At 44.2% G+C, this 19,721-nt stretch overlaps 1 protein-coding gene across 3 annotated transcripts in view; it reads right to left on the bottom strand.

The window, feature by feature from the left end:
• Positions 1-19,721, bottom strand: part of LOC126271933 (probable ATP-dependent RNA helicase DHX35) — a 208,887-nt gene that overhangs the window by 176,436 nt on the left and 12,730 nt on the right. For 2 of the 3 annotated variants that reach the window (XM_049974353.1, XM_049974355.1), the window contains exons 2-3: positions 19,611-19,721; positions 19,392-19,444 (exon numbers count right to left, since the gene is read on the bottom strand). In XM_049974353.1, coding sequence (XP_049830310.1) covers positions 19,392-19,437 — 46 coding nt within the window. In that variant the 5' untranslated portion in view covers positions 19,438-19,444; positions 19,611-19,721. Of the gene's footprint in view, positions 1-19,391; positions 19,469-19,610 lie in introns of all 3 variants that reach the window. The other variant, XM_049974354.1, reaches the window with a different exon arrangement.

Raw genomic sequence — 19,721 nt, 5'->3', positions numbered from 1 at the left:
CCCCACAGAGGGTTATGGGCGTTAAAGTCGCCCAGTAACAAGAAAGGTGGGGGCAATTGGGCTATCAGTGCAGCCAGGACATGCTGCGCGACATCACCATCCGGTGGCAGGTAAAGGCTGCAGACGGTAACAGCCCCTGGCGTCCACACCCAAACGGCGACAGCCTCTAAAGCTGTTTGTAGAGGGACAGACTCGCTGTGAAGAGAGTTAAGGACATAGATGCAGACGCCACCAGACACCCTTTCATAAACTGCCCGGTTCTTATAACCCCGATAGCCACGGAGGGTGGGGGTTCGCATTCCTGAAGAGCAATGCAGAAGAAAGGCTGAAGGCTGATAAGTTGTCGGAGCTCAGCTACATGGTGGAAGAAACCGCTGCAGTTCCACTGGAGGATGATATTGTCCATGGCTGAGAAAGGCGTGACGGGACTGGGAAGGCAGATTACGCCGCTGGTCACCGGCTGCCTCCGATTGAGCACCTGTGCTAGTGCTATCCATTGTGTCCGAGGGACCGGTAAGATCGAGATCCTCAGCGGACGCCAGAATCTCCACCTCATCCTCAGACGCATAGTTGGAAGGTTGCGGTGGGACAGGTGCCACTGCAATGTCAGAATGCCTGGGAGCCTTTTTCTTCGACAGCTTTGCACGCTGTGCCTTTGGTGGGTCTGGCTGGGAGAGCCCCACTGGTTGAGTCTCAGGGACGGTCGACGACCGTGAGGCCCTACGACCCGAGACTGGTGGTTGCTTCAAAAATTTGCAGGTGTCCGCTTTGGCACTGGGCAAAGCCTGGGATGGGAGGGCCCCAAGGGACCCCTTCCTGGTGAGAGTAGCTGAAGTCTCACACCTCTCCGGCTGGGAACGGGGAACTAATGTCCCCGATGGTTGGGGTGGTGTTCCTCCTGAAATAGATGGAGCAGGAGCAACAGAAGGGGAAGTGACCCCCACAACCAAGGGGGCCGGTGCATTTTGACATAGCTGAGAGGCAACAGTATGTGACGACACGGGAGAGGATCGTACCGGTGTTGCAGCAGCGGCGTAAGTTGATGGCATTGGCACAGAATGTAGCCGCTCATATTTCCGCCTAACCTCTGGGTAGGTCAGGTGGTGCAGGGTCTTATATTCCATTATCTTCCTTTCTTTCTGGAATATCCTACAGTGCGGCGAGCAGGCTCCACTAACCTTAGCATAGTTGGAGACTTAAATATTGATGCAAACTCCTGTAATATAACCTACTCAAAAATAGCAGATATATTAAACTCATATAATCTCACAAATATAGTGAACTCTGATGCTAGAGTAACAAAGTCAAGTTCCAGTAAGACAGATTACGTAATGGCCAACAAAAATGTATAAGACAGTGTTAATTTTCATTACTCAGATCACTATTGTCAGGTGTTAGAATAGTTAAGGTTAGCTGTACCAACTGCAACTAAGATAAATGAGAAGAAGCAGATCCTGAATAGCACCAATGTCAGTGCCTTCAGAACTAAGTTAGCAGAGAAGAAATGGGACACTATTTACCAAACTAAAGGGTTAGAAAACAAATGGGAAAAAATTTTATAGGACAGTGCTGAAGCATTTCAACTGCTGCTGCCCCCTCAACGAAATAACCAGGATACGTACCAACTCTCGTCTTTAATGTAATCTAGGCTGAAACTTACAACTAGGCTGGTTAAGTTAAGACGGAAATATATATGATCTTGACTGTTTATATAAGGAAACAAAGCTATGTATATTTAAGGAAAAGTACAATGAAGCCAAAAAAAAAACAACTTAAAACAGACCTTTTACACTTGAGGAAACAGATAAACAATGATGTAACCGAGCATTCAGCCAACATAGGTGAGACATCCTGGAGACTAATCAATAAACATAGTAAAGCCACCAGCAAGGGACAGAGTGAACCAGTTAGCATTAGACACGAGGGCCATGTAGTGAAAGACCCAAATGAAGTATGTAATTTATTCAGTAAGCATTTTCTCTCTCCTTTTGACCAACAAGCCCCTATTCTAGATCTACAAGCTGCCACACCAAATGATGTCACGGATGGTACAGAGTTCGAATTTATGGAGGTGAATGAAAAGGAAATATTTAACACAATGCAAAAGCTAAAGAACAAGCATTCATCTGGATGGGATGGTATCTCAAGTGTGGTGTTAAAGAAATGTGCCAATGAAATAACTAAACCCTTACCTATCTTATCAACTGTAGTATTAATGAAAACATATACCCAAATGCCTTAAAAATAAGTGTTTACAGCCAATCCATAAGAAGGGAAGTAAAGAAGAAGTCTCAAATTATAGACCAATATCACTAATTCCTACCTTCAGTAAAATATTTGAAACAGTTATCCTATCACAACACAACATTTTTCTCAAGAAACAAAATGCTTCCTGAATCGCTGAATGGATTTAGGAAAAACCTACACATGATCACTGCTGTTACCAGTTTCTTCCATCAAGTATATAGCAATATAGAATGGGGTATGCACACAGCTGGAATATTCCTTGACCTGAGTGAAGCTTTTGACTCAGTAAACCATGAGCTTCCCTTAAAAAAATGTGGGCATATAATATCAGGGATGCATCAATAAAACTTCTATCCACCTATCCGGCGAATTGGAAACTGGGTACCAACCTTACACATCAAACTGACAATAAGATCATAACCTTTAAATCCACAGACAAAACAGTGACACAAGGAGTCCCTCAAGGCTCAATTCTTGGACCTTTTCTCTTTTTAGCATATATTAATGACATTGTACAGCCCATAAACTCGCACATTATAAATTATGCTGATGAGACCTCAGTTTTATTTCATGCTACAGAATTTTGAGGAACTAAAATTTTCAGCAAGTAATGGAATACTAGAATTAAGTTCGTGTTTTCATGCACAAGGATTAAAGGTCAATGTAAATAAATCCCAGATGCTAATATTTACAACTGGCAGCTCACACCACTCTTGCATAAATGAGGTATGTGGCATACTGGCAGAGGAAGCAAACGAGTGTAAATTTGTAGGAGCCCATCTGAACTCAAACCTAAAGTGGATTAGCCACATGTATGTAAAAAAAGTCAGCAATGGGTTATATCTTCTTAGCCAACTGTCCATAATGGTGCCCACACACACACACACACACACACACACACACACACACACACACACACACACACACACACACTTAAAACTGTATTATGAGACAATCTGTCCCCATCTTAGCTACTGTATAGAAATATGGGGTTGTGCTGCAGACATTCACCTTAACAGAGTACTACTGCTACAAAACAGAGGATTATAATGGATTAGGCTATAAAGACTCTTTCCGTGATGTTTTCAGACAACACAAGTACTTCACCATATACTCTTTGTATCCTTATAAATTAATTACTTTTTTTGTCTCTCAGAAAACTGAAGTAACTAAATGTAGTGATATATATTACCACAACACCAGGTCCAAAGAGAATTTCTACCAACAAAGAATAAGATTAAAAATGATGGACTAGAGCCCATATACTAATGGACACCCAGTGGTGTAATAAACTGCCACAGTCCATCAAAAACAGGAACAAAAAGCAGTTCAAATCAAAACTAAAAGAATTCTTAATTGAAAAGTGTGTATTCACCCAACGAATTTTAAATGGTTAAGTTTAAGTGCTGTAAAATAATGTATAAAAATAATTAGCTGTATTAATATGTCTAAGATGTAATGTATTTTGACAAGCATCAATTTACTGTGTATTTACTATCTGTAAGGCTATGATCTAAATGTATTTTGCATTTGTAACTGTACTTGACATTTGGAGAAGCATCATATTGATGACTCCAGGCAAAACAAATCTAAATAAATAAAAATTGGAGCAATTCTTCTTTGTAAAAGAACATTTGAAAATGGAGTTAAGCATTTCAGCTTTTGCTTTGCTATCCTCAATTTCAGTTCATCTCATTCACTAGGGATAGCACACTAACTTTGGTGCCACTAACAGCCTTTACATATGACCAGAATTTCTTTGGAGTCTGTGAAGAGTATTTGAGAATATTCTGCTGCGGTAGTCACTGAAGGCACCACTCATTGCTTTCTTGACAGCAAAACGCATTTCATTCAGCTTATATCTTTCTGTAGCCATACCCTTTCATTTACAAGTATTATGCAGTAATATCTGTTTCCTTAGAAGTTTGTTTACAGTGACTATACCATGGAGCCTTCCTCCCATTGTGAACTGTTCTACTGGGTACATGTCTGCCCATTGCATGGTCAGCTATTCTTTTAAACTTGAGCCTCAGTTCCTCTACATGCTCCTGATCTGTGCTGAAAATTTCAAGTTTCTCACTGAAATATGACACTACTGATTTTTTATCTAGGTTACTGAACATATGTATCTTTCTGCTTCTTTCAGTTGTCCTTTGCACTTTGGTGATCACTGTTGCCAGAACTGCATCTTTGTCACTGATACCAGTTCCAATGCAGACGTCCTCAAAGAGGTTTGGTCTATTTGTTGCTATTAGATCCAATATATTTCCATCATGAGTTTGGTTCCTAACCATCTGTTGCAAGTAGTTTCCAGAGAAAAAAATTAGTAAAGTTTCACAGGATGTCTTATCACACCCACCACTAACAAAACTGTAGTATTCCCAATTAATTGTTGGATGATTGAAGTATCCACAGACTATTACAATATGATTGAGGAACTTAGGTACAAGTGAACTGCAGTTTTCTCCAAAGTTTTTTGTTACATCAGGAGATGAGTCTGGTAGGTGATACAAGGATACAATCATCATTTTATGCCCACCCCTTACATTGAGTCTTGCCTAAACAATCTCACTAGCAACTTCAATTTCTATCTCAGTGGATTTGGGTTTCTTGTCTACTGCAGCAAATATACCAATTCCATTTCCCATTTGCCTATCCTTTCAATATAGACTTAAAATTTTCCCCAAAAAATCTCACTGCTATCAATTTCACATTTCAACTTGCTTTCTGGACCAAGTATTATGTAAGCTCCACTGTTTTTCACAAGTGCTTCAAACTATGGCATTTTGCTGAATGCTTCAGCAGTTTATCACGAGGATGTTAATACTTTCACTTGTGGGAGGAATTTCTTTTGATCTTACACTGATACTTCTGGTTTCCTACAGCTATCATTTCCTGTATTGGATGGATGGATGGATGGATGGATGGTGTTGAAGGGACCAAACATCAAGGTCATCAGTCCCTTGTTTCATATGTGGTCCATTCACATAGTTTGACATCTCAGAAAAGTCAGAACAATAAAAGGGAAAAGGCTTAAAAACGTAAAAGTGCTGTTGTGTCGTCAATGGTAAAAACAAAATGAGGGGCGTGGAAGACAGGACAAAGAAGGAAGCTGAAAATCACGGCAAAGAGACACAAGGTGGAGCCCAACCGGTAAACCCGCCCGAGGGCGGGAATCAGGTGGGCGACGGCCATGGTCTGGTAACATGATAGAATAGGAAGGATGAGTGAGAGAGGAACGGACAGCAACTGCATAAGACACCAGAAGCTGGGACCGCCGAACAGAAAGAGGGGGGGGGGGGGGGGAGGATCCCAGCTTCAACCAGGAGACTATCAACAGGGCTAGTAGGGAAGGCACCGGTGGCCTAACGGATACCACGATGGTGGACTGGATCCAGCATATGCAGTGTGGAAGGAGCAGCTGAACCATAAACTTGACAACCATAGTCCAAGCGGGACAGAACTAAAGCACGATAAAGGTGGAGAAGGATGGAGCAAGGAAGCGAAGAACATTGAGTTTACGGAAAAATCCTACCGTCAGAAGTCTGACATGAGGCAGCCAAGTCAGCTTGTTGTTAAAAAGAAGACTCAGGAAACAAAACTGTGGGACCACAGGCAATCTTTGTGCATCGAGATAGAGCTCTGGATTGGGTTGGATCATAGTACGGCGACAGAAGTGGACCACCTGCGATTTTAAAGGAGAGAATTGAAACCCGTGTGAGAGGGTCCATGCAAAGGCATGCCTATTAGCTCCCTGGAGCTGCCGCTCTGCATAGGCCATCGAAGAGGAACTAACCCAAATGCAGAAATCATCCACATACAGAGCAAGGGTGACCAAAGGACCGACAGAGCCACACGTCCATCGATAGCAACGAGGAAAAGAAGTACACTTAGTACAGAACCCTGTGGGGATGTCAGTCTCCTGGGTCCGAGGAGAACTAAAAACAGTACCAACCCGAACCCTGAGCAACCGATGGAACAGGAACTGGTGGATAAAAATTGGGAGTGGGCCCCAAAGACACTACTGATGAAGTGTAAGTAAGGTGTGATGGTGCCAAGCCGTGTCATAGGCCTTGCGAAGATCTAAAAATACGGCAACCAAATGACAGCGCTGGGAAAAATCCTGCGGAACTGCAGATTCCAAGTGAAGTAAATGAGCGGAGACCGTCCCTCTCAGAAGCCACACTGGTAAGGGCACAATAGATCCCGAGATTCGAGGACCCAATTGAGCCAATGGGCTACCATCCGTTCAACATTTGTCCGATTAATTGGCTGATAGCTTTCAACAAATAGGGAGTTCCTACCAGGCTTAAGGGCAGGAACCACAATGCTATCCTTCGAAGGAAAGTCACCTTGGTGCCAAATAGGGTTAAACACCCGGAGAAGATGTTGCCGTTGTGGAGCATTGAGATGTTGAAGCAGTTTATTACAAATAAAGTCTGAGCCAGAGGCTGTATCATGAGAAGAAGAAAGTGCAGAAAAATAATTCCCATTTAGTAAAAGGTTTGTTGTAAGATTCAGACTGACAAGGGGTAAAACATATGGCGGAAGGTTCGACCCACTGTTTCTGGTGAAGGAAAGCACCAGGATAGGAGGCTGAGGCTGATGCCATTGCAAACAAGCCGACGGGGAAGTGAAGGCCTGGGAGGGTGGACTGCCGATGGCAACCTTGGAGCGAAGCGTAGCCCATACCCATGACATAGGGACAGTAGAACAGATGGAAGAAAAAGTGTTCCCAACATATCCATTTGCTCTGTTTGATTAAATGGCAGGCTTTAGCCCGAAGGCGTTTAAAGATAATAAGGTTGGCAATATATGGGTGCCTCTTAAGGTGTTGCAAAGCTCGATGGCAATCACGGACAGCAATGGCAATGGCCATACTCCACCACGGGACTCGCCGGCAGCAAAATGGTCCAGATGAGCGCGGTCCAGCAAGGTTAGCGTTGCGAAGAATCTTGTCAGACACGTCATGTAATACGTCATCAATACAACCCGACAAAGAGGGAGATAAAACAACCTGTGCAGTGTATAGAGGCCAATAGGCCAATCGGTGTGTTGGAAAGAGCAACGAGGTAACCTGTCCATGGGGGGCAGGAAGGGAGCGACAGGTCAACAGGAAATGGTCACTATCACAAGGTCATCGTGTGGTGACCAGGGTAATGAAGGGAGGAGAGAGGGAGAAGAAAGATCAATGGCAGAAAAGCTACCATGACTGGCACTGAAATGAGTAGGGGAGCCATCATTAAGAAGGCACAAGTCGTGGTCTGCAATAAACTGGTCTAAGAGAAGACCTCGTCTAGATGGAAATGCACTGCCCCACAAGGAATGATGAGCATTAAAATCCCTGAGAAGGAGGAAGGGAGGAGGAAGTTGCTGAAGAAGGGCAGTTAAGGAAGCAGGTGTAAGAATCCTGTCAGGAGGGAGATAAAGATTGCAAACTGTGACCTCAGAGTCCAGGTGGCCCGCAGGGGGCTGACCCTATTTTGACAGAAAACGTGAAACCCAAAGAGTGTCGGTGAGTGATCAGTAAAATGAGATTCCTGTAGAACCATACAAGCTGCAGAGCAAGACGAAATAATGGATTTCAACTCCAGAATGTGATGGTAATAGCCATTACAATTCCATTGGATAACCACAGAATGATGATTCAAATGGGGGTTGAACAGGCTAAAACCAGTCATGCTGCCAGGTCACCACCTGTCACTGACAAGGGGGGGGGGGGGGGGGGTACAACATCCATGAACAATGGGTCAGAATCTGGTTGTGAAGCCGGGGATGGGACTTCTGGTGACACCAGAGGCTCCTTGTTCCGGAACTTATGTTTCTTCTTCTTTTCTGTTTGAGATCGAGGAGGGCTGTGTGGCATAAAGGAGCCAGCTGTAGCAAGATCGGGAACAGAAAGAGATCGGGCGACCTGGAGGCAAACCGACTGGTTTTTGCGGTTGATGTGTGGCAGCAGACCTTTGGCCTGCAAGGTGCCGGGAAGGGGTAGCCCGGGAGGGATGCCCTTGACCGGTAGACGTCAAAGAAGTCGGACACTTCTCCGGCTGGGGAGGGGGAGCAGTGCCCGGAGGAGGTGTGGGAGCCGCAGGAGGGGGGGGGGGGGAGGAGATGGTTCCAGGACTGTGGTTAAGGGGGAGGAAGGGGTGAAGATGTAACCAAAGCATAACTAAGATGTCTTGGACACAGGGTGAAGACGTGCATACTTCTTGCGAGCCTCAGTGTAGGTTAAACGATCAAGGGACTTACACTCCTGTATCTTCTTTTCCTTCTTATATACTGCGCAATCTGGTGAATGTGGAGAATGATTGCCATGACAATTAACACTCCCCTCATGGAGTGGATGTCCACAGTCACCACAGAGAGGGGCCTGCAAACAGCGGGAAGATGTGTCCAAAATGCAAGCACTTAAAACACCTCGTAGGAGGTGGGATGTACGGCTTCACGTCACATTGATAAACCATAATCTTTACATTCTCAGGGAGGGTATCCCCTTCAAAGGCCAGGATAAGAGCACCAGTATTAATGCGATTATCCATCGGACTCTTCTGAACACGCCGATCAAAGTGAACACCCTGCCGTCTGAGATTGTCCCGAAGTTCCTTATCAGTTTGAAGGATGAGGTCCCTGCGAAAAATCACACCTTGAACCATATTTAGAGACTGGTGGGGGGTAATAGACACAGGAATTGTGCCAAAATGGTTACACGCACGAAGGGCTACAGACTGGGCAGCAGAAGCAGTTTTGATCAACAATGAACCCGACTACATATTGCTCAGGGAGTCCACTTCGCCAAACTTGTCTTCAATGTGTTCCACAAATAATAAAGGTTTGGTATCGGTCAAAGTATCTCCATCAGTTCTGGTGCAAACCAGATAGTGGGGGAAAGGTATCGCCCCTAGCTGATGGGTCTGACCCTCCTCCCAGGGGGTAGCCATGGTAGGGAAGGCCGAATGGGCAACAGAAGCAGCACTAAAAGAATCAGTTCCACGCAGAAAGACGGCCACAGATTAAGGGCCAGAGTTCTGGACCCGTATGCGTTTCATTTGCATAGCATCCACCCTGATACCACCCATTCTGATCAGAGGCTCTCCTCACGGGAGCCACCCAGCCACAGCAAGGGCCAGCTGGCACGACAACCACTGCCAAGAGTTCCAATGCTCCAGGATGACAAGCAACCACTCCTACGCTTACATGAGATCACAGCTCAGGTATCAGAAGTGTGATCCCTGTTTCAGGGGGCTCAACCAAAAGGGTACATAGCGACCCCACCACATGGGCTGGCTATGCACCCTAGCATCAAACAACAATGTGAAAGAAAAGGTGGAATGAACTAGGAGGACACACGTTGGAGACACTAGGTAGGGTGCTCTTCCCCAAATGGCTCACACTACGAAATAGAAATTTAGTAATGGAGGTCAAACCCCAGAGGGGGACCAGAAATGCCAAAAGGATGAGGTGATTACGCAACAAAACTAAATCGCAAAACCAACATAACCAGGAAGATAGCGGGGCCGACATAAGCAAGGACACCAAGAGAGGGAGAGGAAAGGAGGGGAAGGGCAAGGAAATGCAGCCCTGGAAAGAAGGAAGGCTGCAATAGCTCGGGCCCCTGTGCTCACCACGCACGTACTCACAAAAGAACTGCGAGCCCCCGAAGGGGGAGGGGGGGGATTGGATGGAGAGTCGCCTAATCTAAAAAATCCTTGTGTGCACCCCACACACCGTTAACTACCTCAGTAGCAGCTGAGCCTTCTGTACTTCCATCTTTCCACAGCTCGTTTCCTGAGGGTCGTGTGGAGCCAATATTTTTGGTAATCGACAGTGTTTGCGCGCGATTGTGCACTAGCATCTCGTTGCTGCCTTTTATTGCTTCGCTTCTATTTCGTTTTTCCACGGTTGTTCAGGGTTGGTCTTTTATGAAGTTCTTTCGTTTGAACTCCCGCCCGTAGTGTACTCACTACCGATTGCAATTTCTGTCTTTGGCGTACTTAGAAACCGTAGGTTGGTAACACGACCGACTCACGTGTTTACTGCAGCAGACTCTTTGGCCTCTACTATTTATAGGCGAGCGTGATCATGCTGGAAGAGGTTGTCGTCCAGTGGCCTTCATGTCTGCTCTAGTGACGACATCCTGCCTTCCGCGTACGGGTGTTATCAAACCCGGACTTCTACACATGTAGGAACATCGGCCTGGTTGAGGCCCCTCTGTCCGCTCTTCACTGGTTGTCCGCGGGAGGCGGATGGCAGTCTAATCATCGCCTGCATTGACGAAGGCAAACAAACAGTAACCATCATGGGGCGGTGGAGCCACCGTTCGGCGAGGGTTTGAGTCTGGGGGCAGTTCAGCTGGGTCGGTGTCTGCCGGGACGACTGGGGACGGCTCAGAATTGTGCACAGTAGTCCTGGACAAACGACGAAGTGCGCCGAGAGAAAGGAGAAAAGAAGATAAGTGTGACTGTTTCAAGTTGATCGTCCTTTGGGATCGAGTTCATCCAGACGTCTTTCCCGCCTTGTGGTCACCGCCGTGGCAATCCTCTGTTCTGTTCGCTGGTGCAATTCTGACAGTGCAGATTCCTCCACACATCGTTGCTAACCGGTGTAGTGGTGTATTTTGGTAGTTATTTGTGCACATTTGCACTGACAGTAGTTGGGGGTTCTAGTCCTGTCACGGAGCTGATAAGGGGTAACATTGATTTTGGCTTGTCAATTGGAGGGTGTAGCCTTAGAGGTTTGTTAACATTTGCACGTCAGCGTTGTCTATCGCTACCGGGACCTAACGGAGAACATTGTGCTGATTAGGGAATGTTGTTACATGTTCTCTTTTCATTTCCATATCTGTATTTGTGAAGGCAACAGCATGAAGTAAGATCTGTTCTTAAGCTGTGCTGGATCTTGCGCTCTTGGTATTTTTGGTTCTGTTTTGATCCCTACTATTTGGGCGTCGGGAATATGGAAATGTGTTATTAATGTTTGGCTCGAACAGCGGACACGTGGCTAGTTTGGTACGTGTGTAGTGGCATGGCATCCTCGTGAAGGCGTGCCCGCTAGATTGCTATTGCATCTCCTCAAAGTGTAATTTCCACCTTACTAAAATCCCCTTGTTAAAAGGGAGAAAAAAAAAAAAAAGAACTTTAGAAATACCTTCTATTTGCATTAACTATCTTACCTGTCGCTTAAGTAAATATCTGCTCAGTGATTACGCTAATGGGAACACCTATCCTAAAAGCAAGTAGCACAATTCTGTTATGGTGGCCCTCATGCCTATTTTGATCCGAAAGATTGCATAAACGGGCTTACATGCTCCGTATTGAACTTCTGATGATGTTTGAGTGATTGTGGATTATTAAAATTCACTATAGCACAAACGTTTGTATTTTACCAACTGTGTTTATAAGTTATTAATGTGATTGGCTGGAATGTAATACAAAAGTTTTATGACCACAGGTTGTCCAGGTAGAAATTTGAAGCCATGTTGTGTTGTGAATTCATGTATTTATGTTTTACATTGCAGAGAGAATTTAAATGTGGTAAACCCACACTTTGTGATTAATTATTAAAGGTTTAAGAGTGTGTTCACTTAGCACTTATGTTGTTTCATTATTATTTTAAAAAATTATATTAGGCATTTTAATTTCTTAAATTAAAGCCTTTCCAATTCGAAAGTGGTAGCCCTCCCATTTTGGGCAATTGTAAGCATCGAAGCAGGATTTACGTAGTTGGTGTTATGTATTGTATGTCACGAATAAATTATTTGTGTGTTAAATCACGTCTGATATATCAATTCCTTAGCCCCGTCCACATCTTGGTCATAGCTTTTAATATTAAATGATCAGACCACCGTTCTAGCAGCCTCTGATGTTTAGTGCACACCCAGCCTATTTAGGGGGACTCTTACAGTTCTGAACCCTAAGGCACAGAAACTTCAAAGTCTCTGGTTCACTCCGTCCCCTCAAATTGGAACCAAAGGGCAATGATCAGTTTTGGGGACAATGCTGCAAATTGTGAGCTTTGTTGAAACTCTAAATGCAAGGTTTGGCTCCTCAACCTTCTGTGCCCGTCACTGGAATGGCCTGAGAATGACCTCGAAGCCCAGACAACGGGTATCATTTGTTCTAAAGTGCGCCACAATCTGCAGATGGTTATACCCTGTTCCCTCAATAGCTGCCAGAATAGCCTCTTCAACAAGTTGAATGGGGCCTGCAGGCATAAGTACTGAGTGCATCTGCTGCCCTTTCCTGTCCCTTGCCACCTTTTCCCCAAGTTTCACGATACATTTGACCTGCCAACAATTAATAGTCCCCTACCCTTTTGCGTTTGCCACTTCCTGACATCAGACAAAACAGGTTTCCCCAAAATAGGAAAAGTGAGTCCCTCTATGGGAAACTATGCTCAAGGGGGTAACACTGCCGAAAATGAAAAAATAAAATTATTTCCAAAAAAATTCATTTTTTAACACATCTCATTTAACAAGTGAAGTGTTACGTCCTTGTATATACATGATACATAATTTTGCACTGCAGTTCCCGTAACTGAGTTCTACTGACTGCTCTAGACAGTGTCAACTTCAGGAGATGGTGATTGTCTGAAGATGGCCTAAGACTAGGCTGAAACTGGTCATTTTAATAAAATAACCATCACGATCTAGACAGGTTTTTCACTGATTTTACATAGGTTAAAAGATTAACGTTATCAAAAATTTAGAAGTTCATAACACGAGTCTTTGACTTCATCTTCCATATGGCACCCTGTAGGCGACACTGCGGCAACCATACAAGAGGAGCAATAACAAAAGCAAAAATCGTCATTATATGAGGAGCATGATACTGAAGACCCCACAGCTGCTGCTAGACCATTGATGGCCACCAGAAAGAGGAGGACACTGTGAGATCCTGGTCTTTTGGATATGGCGGTGTTGAATGAAGTGCCCATTGAACCTACAACATATGGTGCACCAGGAAGTTCATAACAAAAATCGGGAATGGTTCTGGAGACCCCACTCGAGTAATGTAGTAAGGATGCGATGACGCCATGTCGTGTCATATACCTGTAGTTTGAAAAAGACAGCAATGACGTGCTGACAACATGCAGAGGATGTCCAAATAGTGGACTCCAGGTGAATCAAATTATCAGCAGTGGAGGGCCTTTGCGTAACCACCATGAGATGCAACAAAGGGCCCAAGACTCGAGGAGCCAACACAGCCACTTGCTAACCACATATTCAAACAACTTACAAAGAATGTCGATAGGGCTGATTTGGTGATAACTGTCATTCTTAAGGGGGTTCTTACCCAGTTTCAGTATTGGAACTATCTTGCTTCCTTGCCACTGAGATCGGAAATCATCCATGTTCCAGATGATTCATGAGGACAAGGATGTGATGCTCACAGTCACAGAGATGTTTCAGAATCAGGTTGTGGATGCGGTCTGGCCCTATGACTGTATCAGGGCAATAGGCCAGGACACTGGAGAGTTCCATTCAGTGAATGGAGCATTACATGGCTCTAAGTGACTGGTAGTAAAAGACAAGTGCATTCGCTCCACCCACTGTTATACAAGCCAGAAGGCAGAGTGGTAGTTCTCAAGATGCAGATGTGCGAGGGTAATGTTCTTCAAGTATTTAGGATCTAATGGAATACTTGGTACATTTGCAGGGGATTGGAGCCCACAGAGTCATCTGATCTTTGCCCAAAACATTGATGGGATGCACATGACCCAAAAGTGGAAACGCACCAGTCCCAGAATTCTTGCTTTTATCATTTTATGAGGAAGTGGACATGGGCACGCAGCAGTTTACAGGCAATGAGGTGCTCTCATGAAGGGTGCTGTTTATGGTATTGGAGCCCACCTACAATCTCTAACAACCGCAGCCATCTCTGGGGTCCACCAGAGTACCATCTTCTAACAGATGGGATTCCAAGGGAGAGGAGATGGCTGCCAAAAGAATGGCTGCTGTTGTGCACTGAACAGGCGCATCAATACTGCCTTACAACAGGGGGCTAAGGTTGACAGCAGGGATAAATTCATCCCAGTCAGCACTATGGAGAACCCATCTGGGTGGGCATCCCGGGGAGCAATGCTGAGGGAGGAACAGGAAGATTGGGAACTGCACCTTCTATTTATTTCACTCATCTGCAACTTATTTCTGTATTCCTGAATTTCCCTGAACATTTTTTTACTTCCCTCTTTCATCTATCATCTGAATGGGTGCTGATAACCACACAGTTGAGCACCCCACAAACCAAACAACGTCGTCGATATCATCTGAAGTACTTCTTCTCTTACTCATGGTTACTTTGCACTTACCTTCTTTGTACCTATGTATTTATTTCCAGCTTCTGTGATTGCAGAGATATCCATTCCTCTTCAACTGTACTGCCTACCGAGCTGTTCCTTATTGCTGAATTTACAGCCTTAGAGAACTTCAAGCGTATATCGTCATTCCTTAATTCCATATCCCACTTCTTTGCATATTGATCCTTCCTGAATAGTTTCTTAAGCTTCACCCTACTCTTCACCACTACTAAATTGTGATCCGAGTCTATATCTGCTCCTGGGAATGCCTTACAATCCAGAAATGGTTTTGGAATCTCCGTGTGACAATGTTGCAATCCATCTGAAATCTTCCCGTATCACCCAGTCTTTTTCAAGTATCTCCTCTGGTGATTATTGAACACAGTATTCACTTTTACTGACTGAAGTTTATTACAGAACTCGGTCATTCTCATGTTTCATTCCTTTCCCCAAGCCCATGTTCTCCTGTAACCTTTTCTTCTACCCCTTCCCCTCAAATTGCTTTCTAGTCTGCAATGATCATTAGATTTTCATCTCCCTTTACTTACTGTATTACCCTTTCAGTATCCTCAAATACTTTCTCTACCTCTTCATCTTCAGCCTGCAACATCGGCACAGATACCTGGACTATCACTGTCTGAATTTGCTTGCTGTCTATTCTGATAAGAACAACCTTATCACTGAACTGTTCACGATAACACACACTCTGCCATATCTTCCTATCCATAATGAACCCTACACTCGTTATGCCATTTTCTGCTGTTACCAGCTTCTGCCATGAATGGTTGGTCAGTTGGTTGATCGCTTTGGGGAGGAGGTACAAACAGTGAGCTCATCAGTCCCACAATCCACAGTGCCAGAAACTAAGGGAGGAACAACCCCCAGACCGTGTGGGCTGCAGATTCCTCAACTTGCGCTATAGGGTGGTGGGGTTTCGGGATCCGCTGGATAGGTCAGGAGTCCACTACATGCACCAAGCGGCTACAAGGGTAGCAGGGACTGTGTGGTGTGGACTGGGCAGTTTTTTAGGTTAGACGGCCTTGGGCAAGTACAGTAAGGGCAACAGCCTCAAAGGGTGCGGGGAAAATTCAGGACATGTGGGGACCAAGCAGCAATTGGTATTGTAATTGTAAACTGTCGAAGCTGCATTGGTAAAGTACCGGAACTTCAAGCGCTGATAGAAAGCACCGAAGCTGAAATCGTTATAGGTACAGAAAGCTGGCCGAAGCCAGAGATAAATTCAGCTGAAATTTTTACAAAGGCACAGACGGTGTTTAGAAAGGATACATTGCATGCAACCGGTGGTGGCGTGTTTGTCACTGTTAGTAGTAGATTATCCTGTAGTGAAGTAGAAGTGGATAGTTCCTGTGAAATATTATGGATGGAGGTTACACTCAACAACCGAGCTAGGTTAATAATTGGTTCCTTTTACCGACGTCCCGACTCCGCAGCATTAGTGGCAGAACAGCTGCGAGAAAATTTGGAACACATTTCACATAAATTTTTTCAGCATATTATAGTCTTAGGTGGAGATTTCAATTTACCAGATATAGACTGGGACACTCAAATGTTTAGGACGGTTGGTAGGGACAGAGCATCGAGTGACATTATACTGAGTGTACTATCCGAAAATTACCTCGAGCAATTAAACAGAGAACCGACTTGTGGAGATAACATCTTGGACCTACTGATAACAAACAGACCCGAACTTTTCGACTCTGTATGTGCAGAACAGGGAATCAGTGATCATAAGGCCGTTGCAGCATCCATGAATATGGAAGTTAATAGGAATATAAAAAAAGGGAGGAAGGTTTATCTGTTTAGCAAGAGTAATAGAAGGCAGATTTCAGACTACCTAACAGATCAAAACGAAAATTTCTGTTCCGACACTGACAATGTTGAGTGTTTATGAAAAAAGTTTAAGGCAATTGTAAAATCCGTTTTAGACAGGTACGTGCCGAGTAAAACTGTGAGGGACGGGAAAAACCCACTGTGGTTTAAGAACAAAGTTAGGAAACTACTGCGGAAGCAAAGAGAGCTTCACTCCAAGTTTAACCGCAGCCAGAACCTCTCAGACAAACAGAACCTAAACAATGTCAAAGTTAGCATAAGGAGGGCTATGCGTGAAGCGTTCAGTGAATTCGAAAGTAAAATTCTATGTACCGACTTGACAGAAAATCCTAGGAAGTTCTGGTCTTACGTTAAATCAGCAAGTGGCTCGAAACAGCATATCCAGACACTCCGGGACGATAATGGCTTTGAATCGGAGGATGACACGCGTAAAGCTGAAATACTAAACACCTTTTTCCAAAGCTGTTTCACAGAGGAAGACCGCACTGCAGTTCCCTCTCTAAATCCTCGCACAAACAAAAAAATGGCTGACATTGAAATAAGTGTCCAAGGAATAGAAAAGCAACTGAAATCACTCAACAGAGGAAAGTCCACTGGACCTGACGGGATACCAATTCGATTCTACACAGAGTACACGAAAGAACTTGCCCCCCTTCTAACAGCCGTGTACTGCAAGTCTCTAGAGGAATGGAAGGTTCCAAATGATTGGAAAAGAGCACAGGTAGTCCCAGTCTTCAAGAAGGGTCGTCGAGCAGATGCGCAGAACTATAGACCTATATGTCTGACGTCGATCTGTTGTAGAATTTTAGAACATGTTTTCTGCTCGAGTATCATGTCGTTTTTGGAAACCCAGAATCTACTCTGTAGGAATCAACATGGATTCCTGAAATAGCGATCGTGTGAGACCCAACTCGCTTTATTTGTTCATGAGACCTAGAAATTATTAGATACAGGCTCCCAGGTAGATGCAATTTTCCTAGACTTCCGGAAGGCGTTCGATACAGTTCTGCACTGTCGCCTGATAAACAAAGTAAGAGCCTACGGAATATCAGATCAGCTGTGTGGCTGGATTGAAGAGTTTTTAGCAAACAGAACACAGCATGTTGTTATCAATGGAGAGACATCTACAGACGTTAAAGTAACCTCTGGTGTGCCACAGGGGAGTGTTATGGGACCATTGCTTTTCACAATATATATATAAATGACCTAGTAGATAGTGTCTGAAGCTCCATGCGGCTTTTCGCGGATGATGCTGTAGTATACAGAGAAGTTGCAGCATTAGAAAGTTGTAGCGAAATGCAGGGAGATCTGCAGTGGATAGGCACTTGGTGTAGGGAGTGGCAACTGACCCTTAATATAGACAAATGTAATGTATTGCGAATATATAGAAAGAAGGATCCCTTATTGTATGATTATATGATAGCAGAACAGACACTGGTAGCAGTTACTTCTGTAAAATATCTGGGAGTATGCGTGCGGAATGATTTGAAGTGGAATGATCATATAAAATTAGTTGTTGGTAAGGCAGGTACCAGGTTGAGATTCATTGGGAGAGTCCTCAGAAAATGTAGTCCATCAACAAAGGAGGTGGCTTACAAAACACTCGTTTGACCTATACTTGAGTATTGTTCATCAGTGGGGGATCCGTACCAGATCGGGTTGACGGAGGAGATAGAGAAGGTCCAAAGATCACAGGGTTATTTGGTAACCGTGATAGCGTTACGGAGATGTTTAGCAAACTCAAGTGGCAGACTCTGCAAGAGAGGTGCTCTGCATTGTGGCGTAGCTTGCTCGCCATGTTCGAGAGGGTGCGTTTCTGGATGAGGTATCGAATATACTGCTTCCACCTACTTATGCCTCCCGTGGAGATCACGAATGTAAAATTAGAGATTCAAGCGCGCGCGGAGGCTTTCAGACAGTCGTTCTTCCCGCGAACCATACGCGACTGGAACAGAAAAGGGAGGTAATGACAGTAGCACGTAAAGTGCCCTCTGCCACACACCGTTGGGTGGCTTGCGGAGTATAAATGTAGATGTAGATGAACAGCACACTCCAGTCATCAATGGGGGAGGAAAATTGGCAAACAATGAGGCAGATGGAATTTTGGGGCAGCAGGAAGAGTGAAGATAGGGAAAGGGGGGAGGAGGGGAAGGAGTGAGACAGAGGGTGTCCCATAGATGCTACGTGCAACAAGGTGCCGACACTGCTGCTGGCCCATCCCAGCCTCATACCGTACCATAAACACAACACAATGGAGACACCATCACAGGAAGAAGACTCTACAAAGAGGAACGAAATGTAGAGAAAGGGGGGCTGGCATGGGGACAAGGCTGAAGGCCTCCCAAACCTAGGCCAATACTAGCCAAGGGACTGTAATCTGGGAAGACAAACCACTTACGGAAAAAAAAAAAAAACAAGAATGGACACCCCCAAGCACGAACATCAGCTAATACAAGTGACAAGGACAGTGGGAGGGGGTACTTAATGTGAAGGGCCAAAAGGCAGGGCAGTCCAGCAAAATACTGATCTTAGACAGGGTGGTGGCCTGCAGAGAGTCGGCCCATGACAGAGTGGAAAGGAATTTTATGTGAAGCCACAAATCTGCACCGGACAAGTCATGGGGAATGATTGACAGTAAGCATAGAACTTCAAATTTTTATGGTCATATAAAAGTCACGAATATATTTCTCCAGTACCTAACACTTTGCGTTAAAAATAGAACTACATGGACATTATAAAATTGTGTGTGTGTGTGAATTAAAAGCACTCTTCTGTGGCATCATTAGTGCTCTGTAAAATTAGATAAATCTATTACAGTACCAGCATGAGCACAGTAGTCCTACCTCTATCGAAGTACTGGTCTTGCATATTGTTATAGAATTTAAAAGATAAGAACAGCTCTGAATTTAATAATGCCCTTGCTGCGATCAATTTGACAATTCTAGACAATTAAAATTATGGAAAATAAACACGAAATGTAAAAGTTTAGCTTAGCTCACCTGGTTTCAAGAATTTGGGCCTCTGCTTTGAACTCTGTGCTGTCATAACTCAGCTTCACATGAAAAATGACATGTATCTATAACACCAACATTATTAGTTACTACAAAATAATGAGTTGTAATTACTGTCATACTTTGAGCTATTTTTAATTGTGGATATTTAAATAACAAAAACAATACTTAGAATATTTATAGAAGTTAATTTTTGCTAGTTCTCACCTGATAAAGATTGTCATGTATGACATCAGACAAACTGTACTATTTGTACTTTCAGATTTTGAAGGAAGACTAGTCATGCAGTCAACTGAGACTTCATCAGCTTCTAAGCCA

Source organism: Schistocerca gregaria, chromosome 5 (genome assembly GCF_023897955.1).
Source record: "Schistocerca gregaria isolate iqSchGreg1 chromosome 5, iqSchGreg1.2, whole genome shotgun sequence".
Lineage (NCBI taxonomy): Eukaryota > Metazoa > Arthropoda > Insecta > Orthoptera > Acrididae > Schistocerca > Schistocerca gregaria.
The sequence above is the reverse complement of the archived record's forward strand: the minus strand, read 5'-3'. Positions and strand labels throughout refer to the sequence as shown.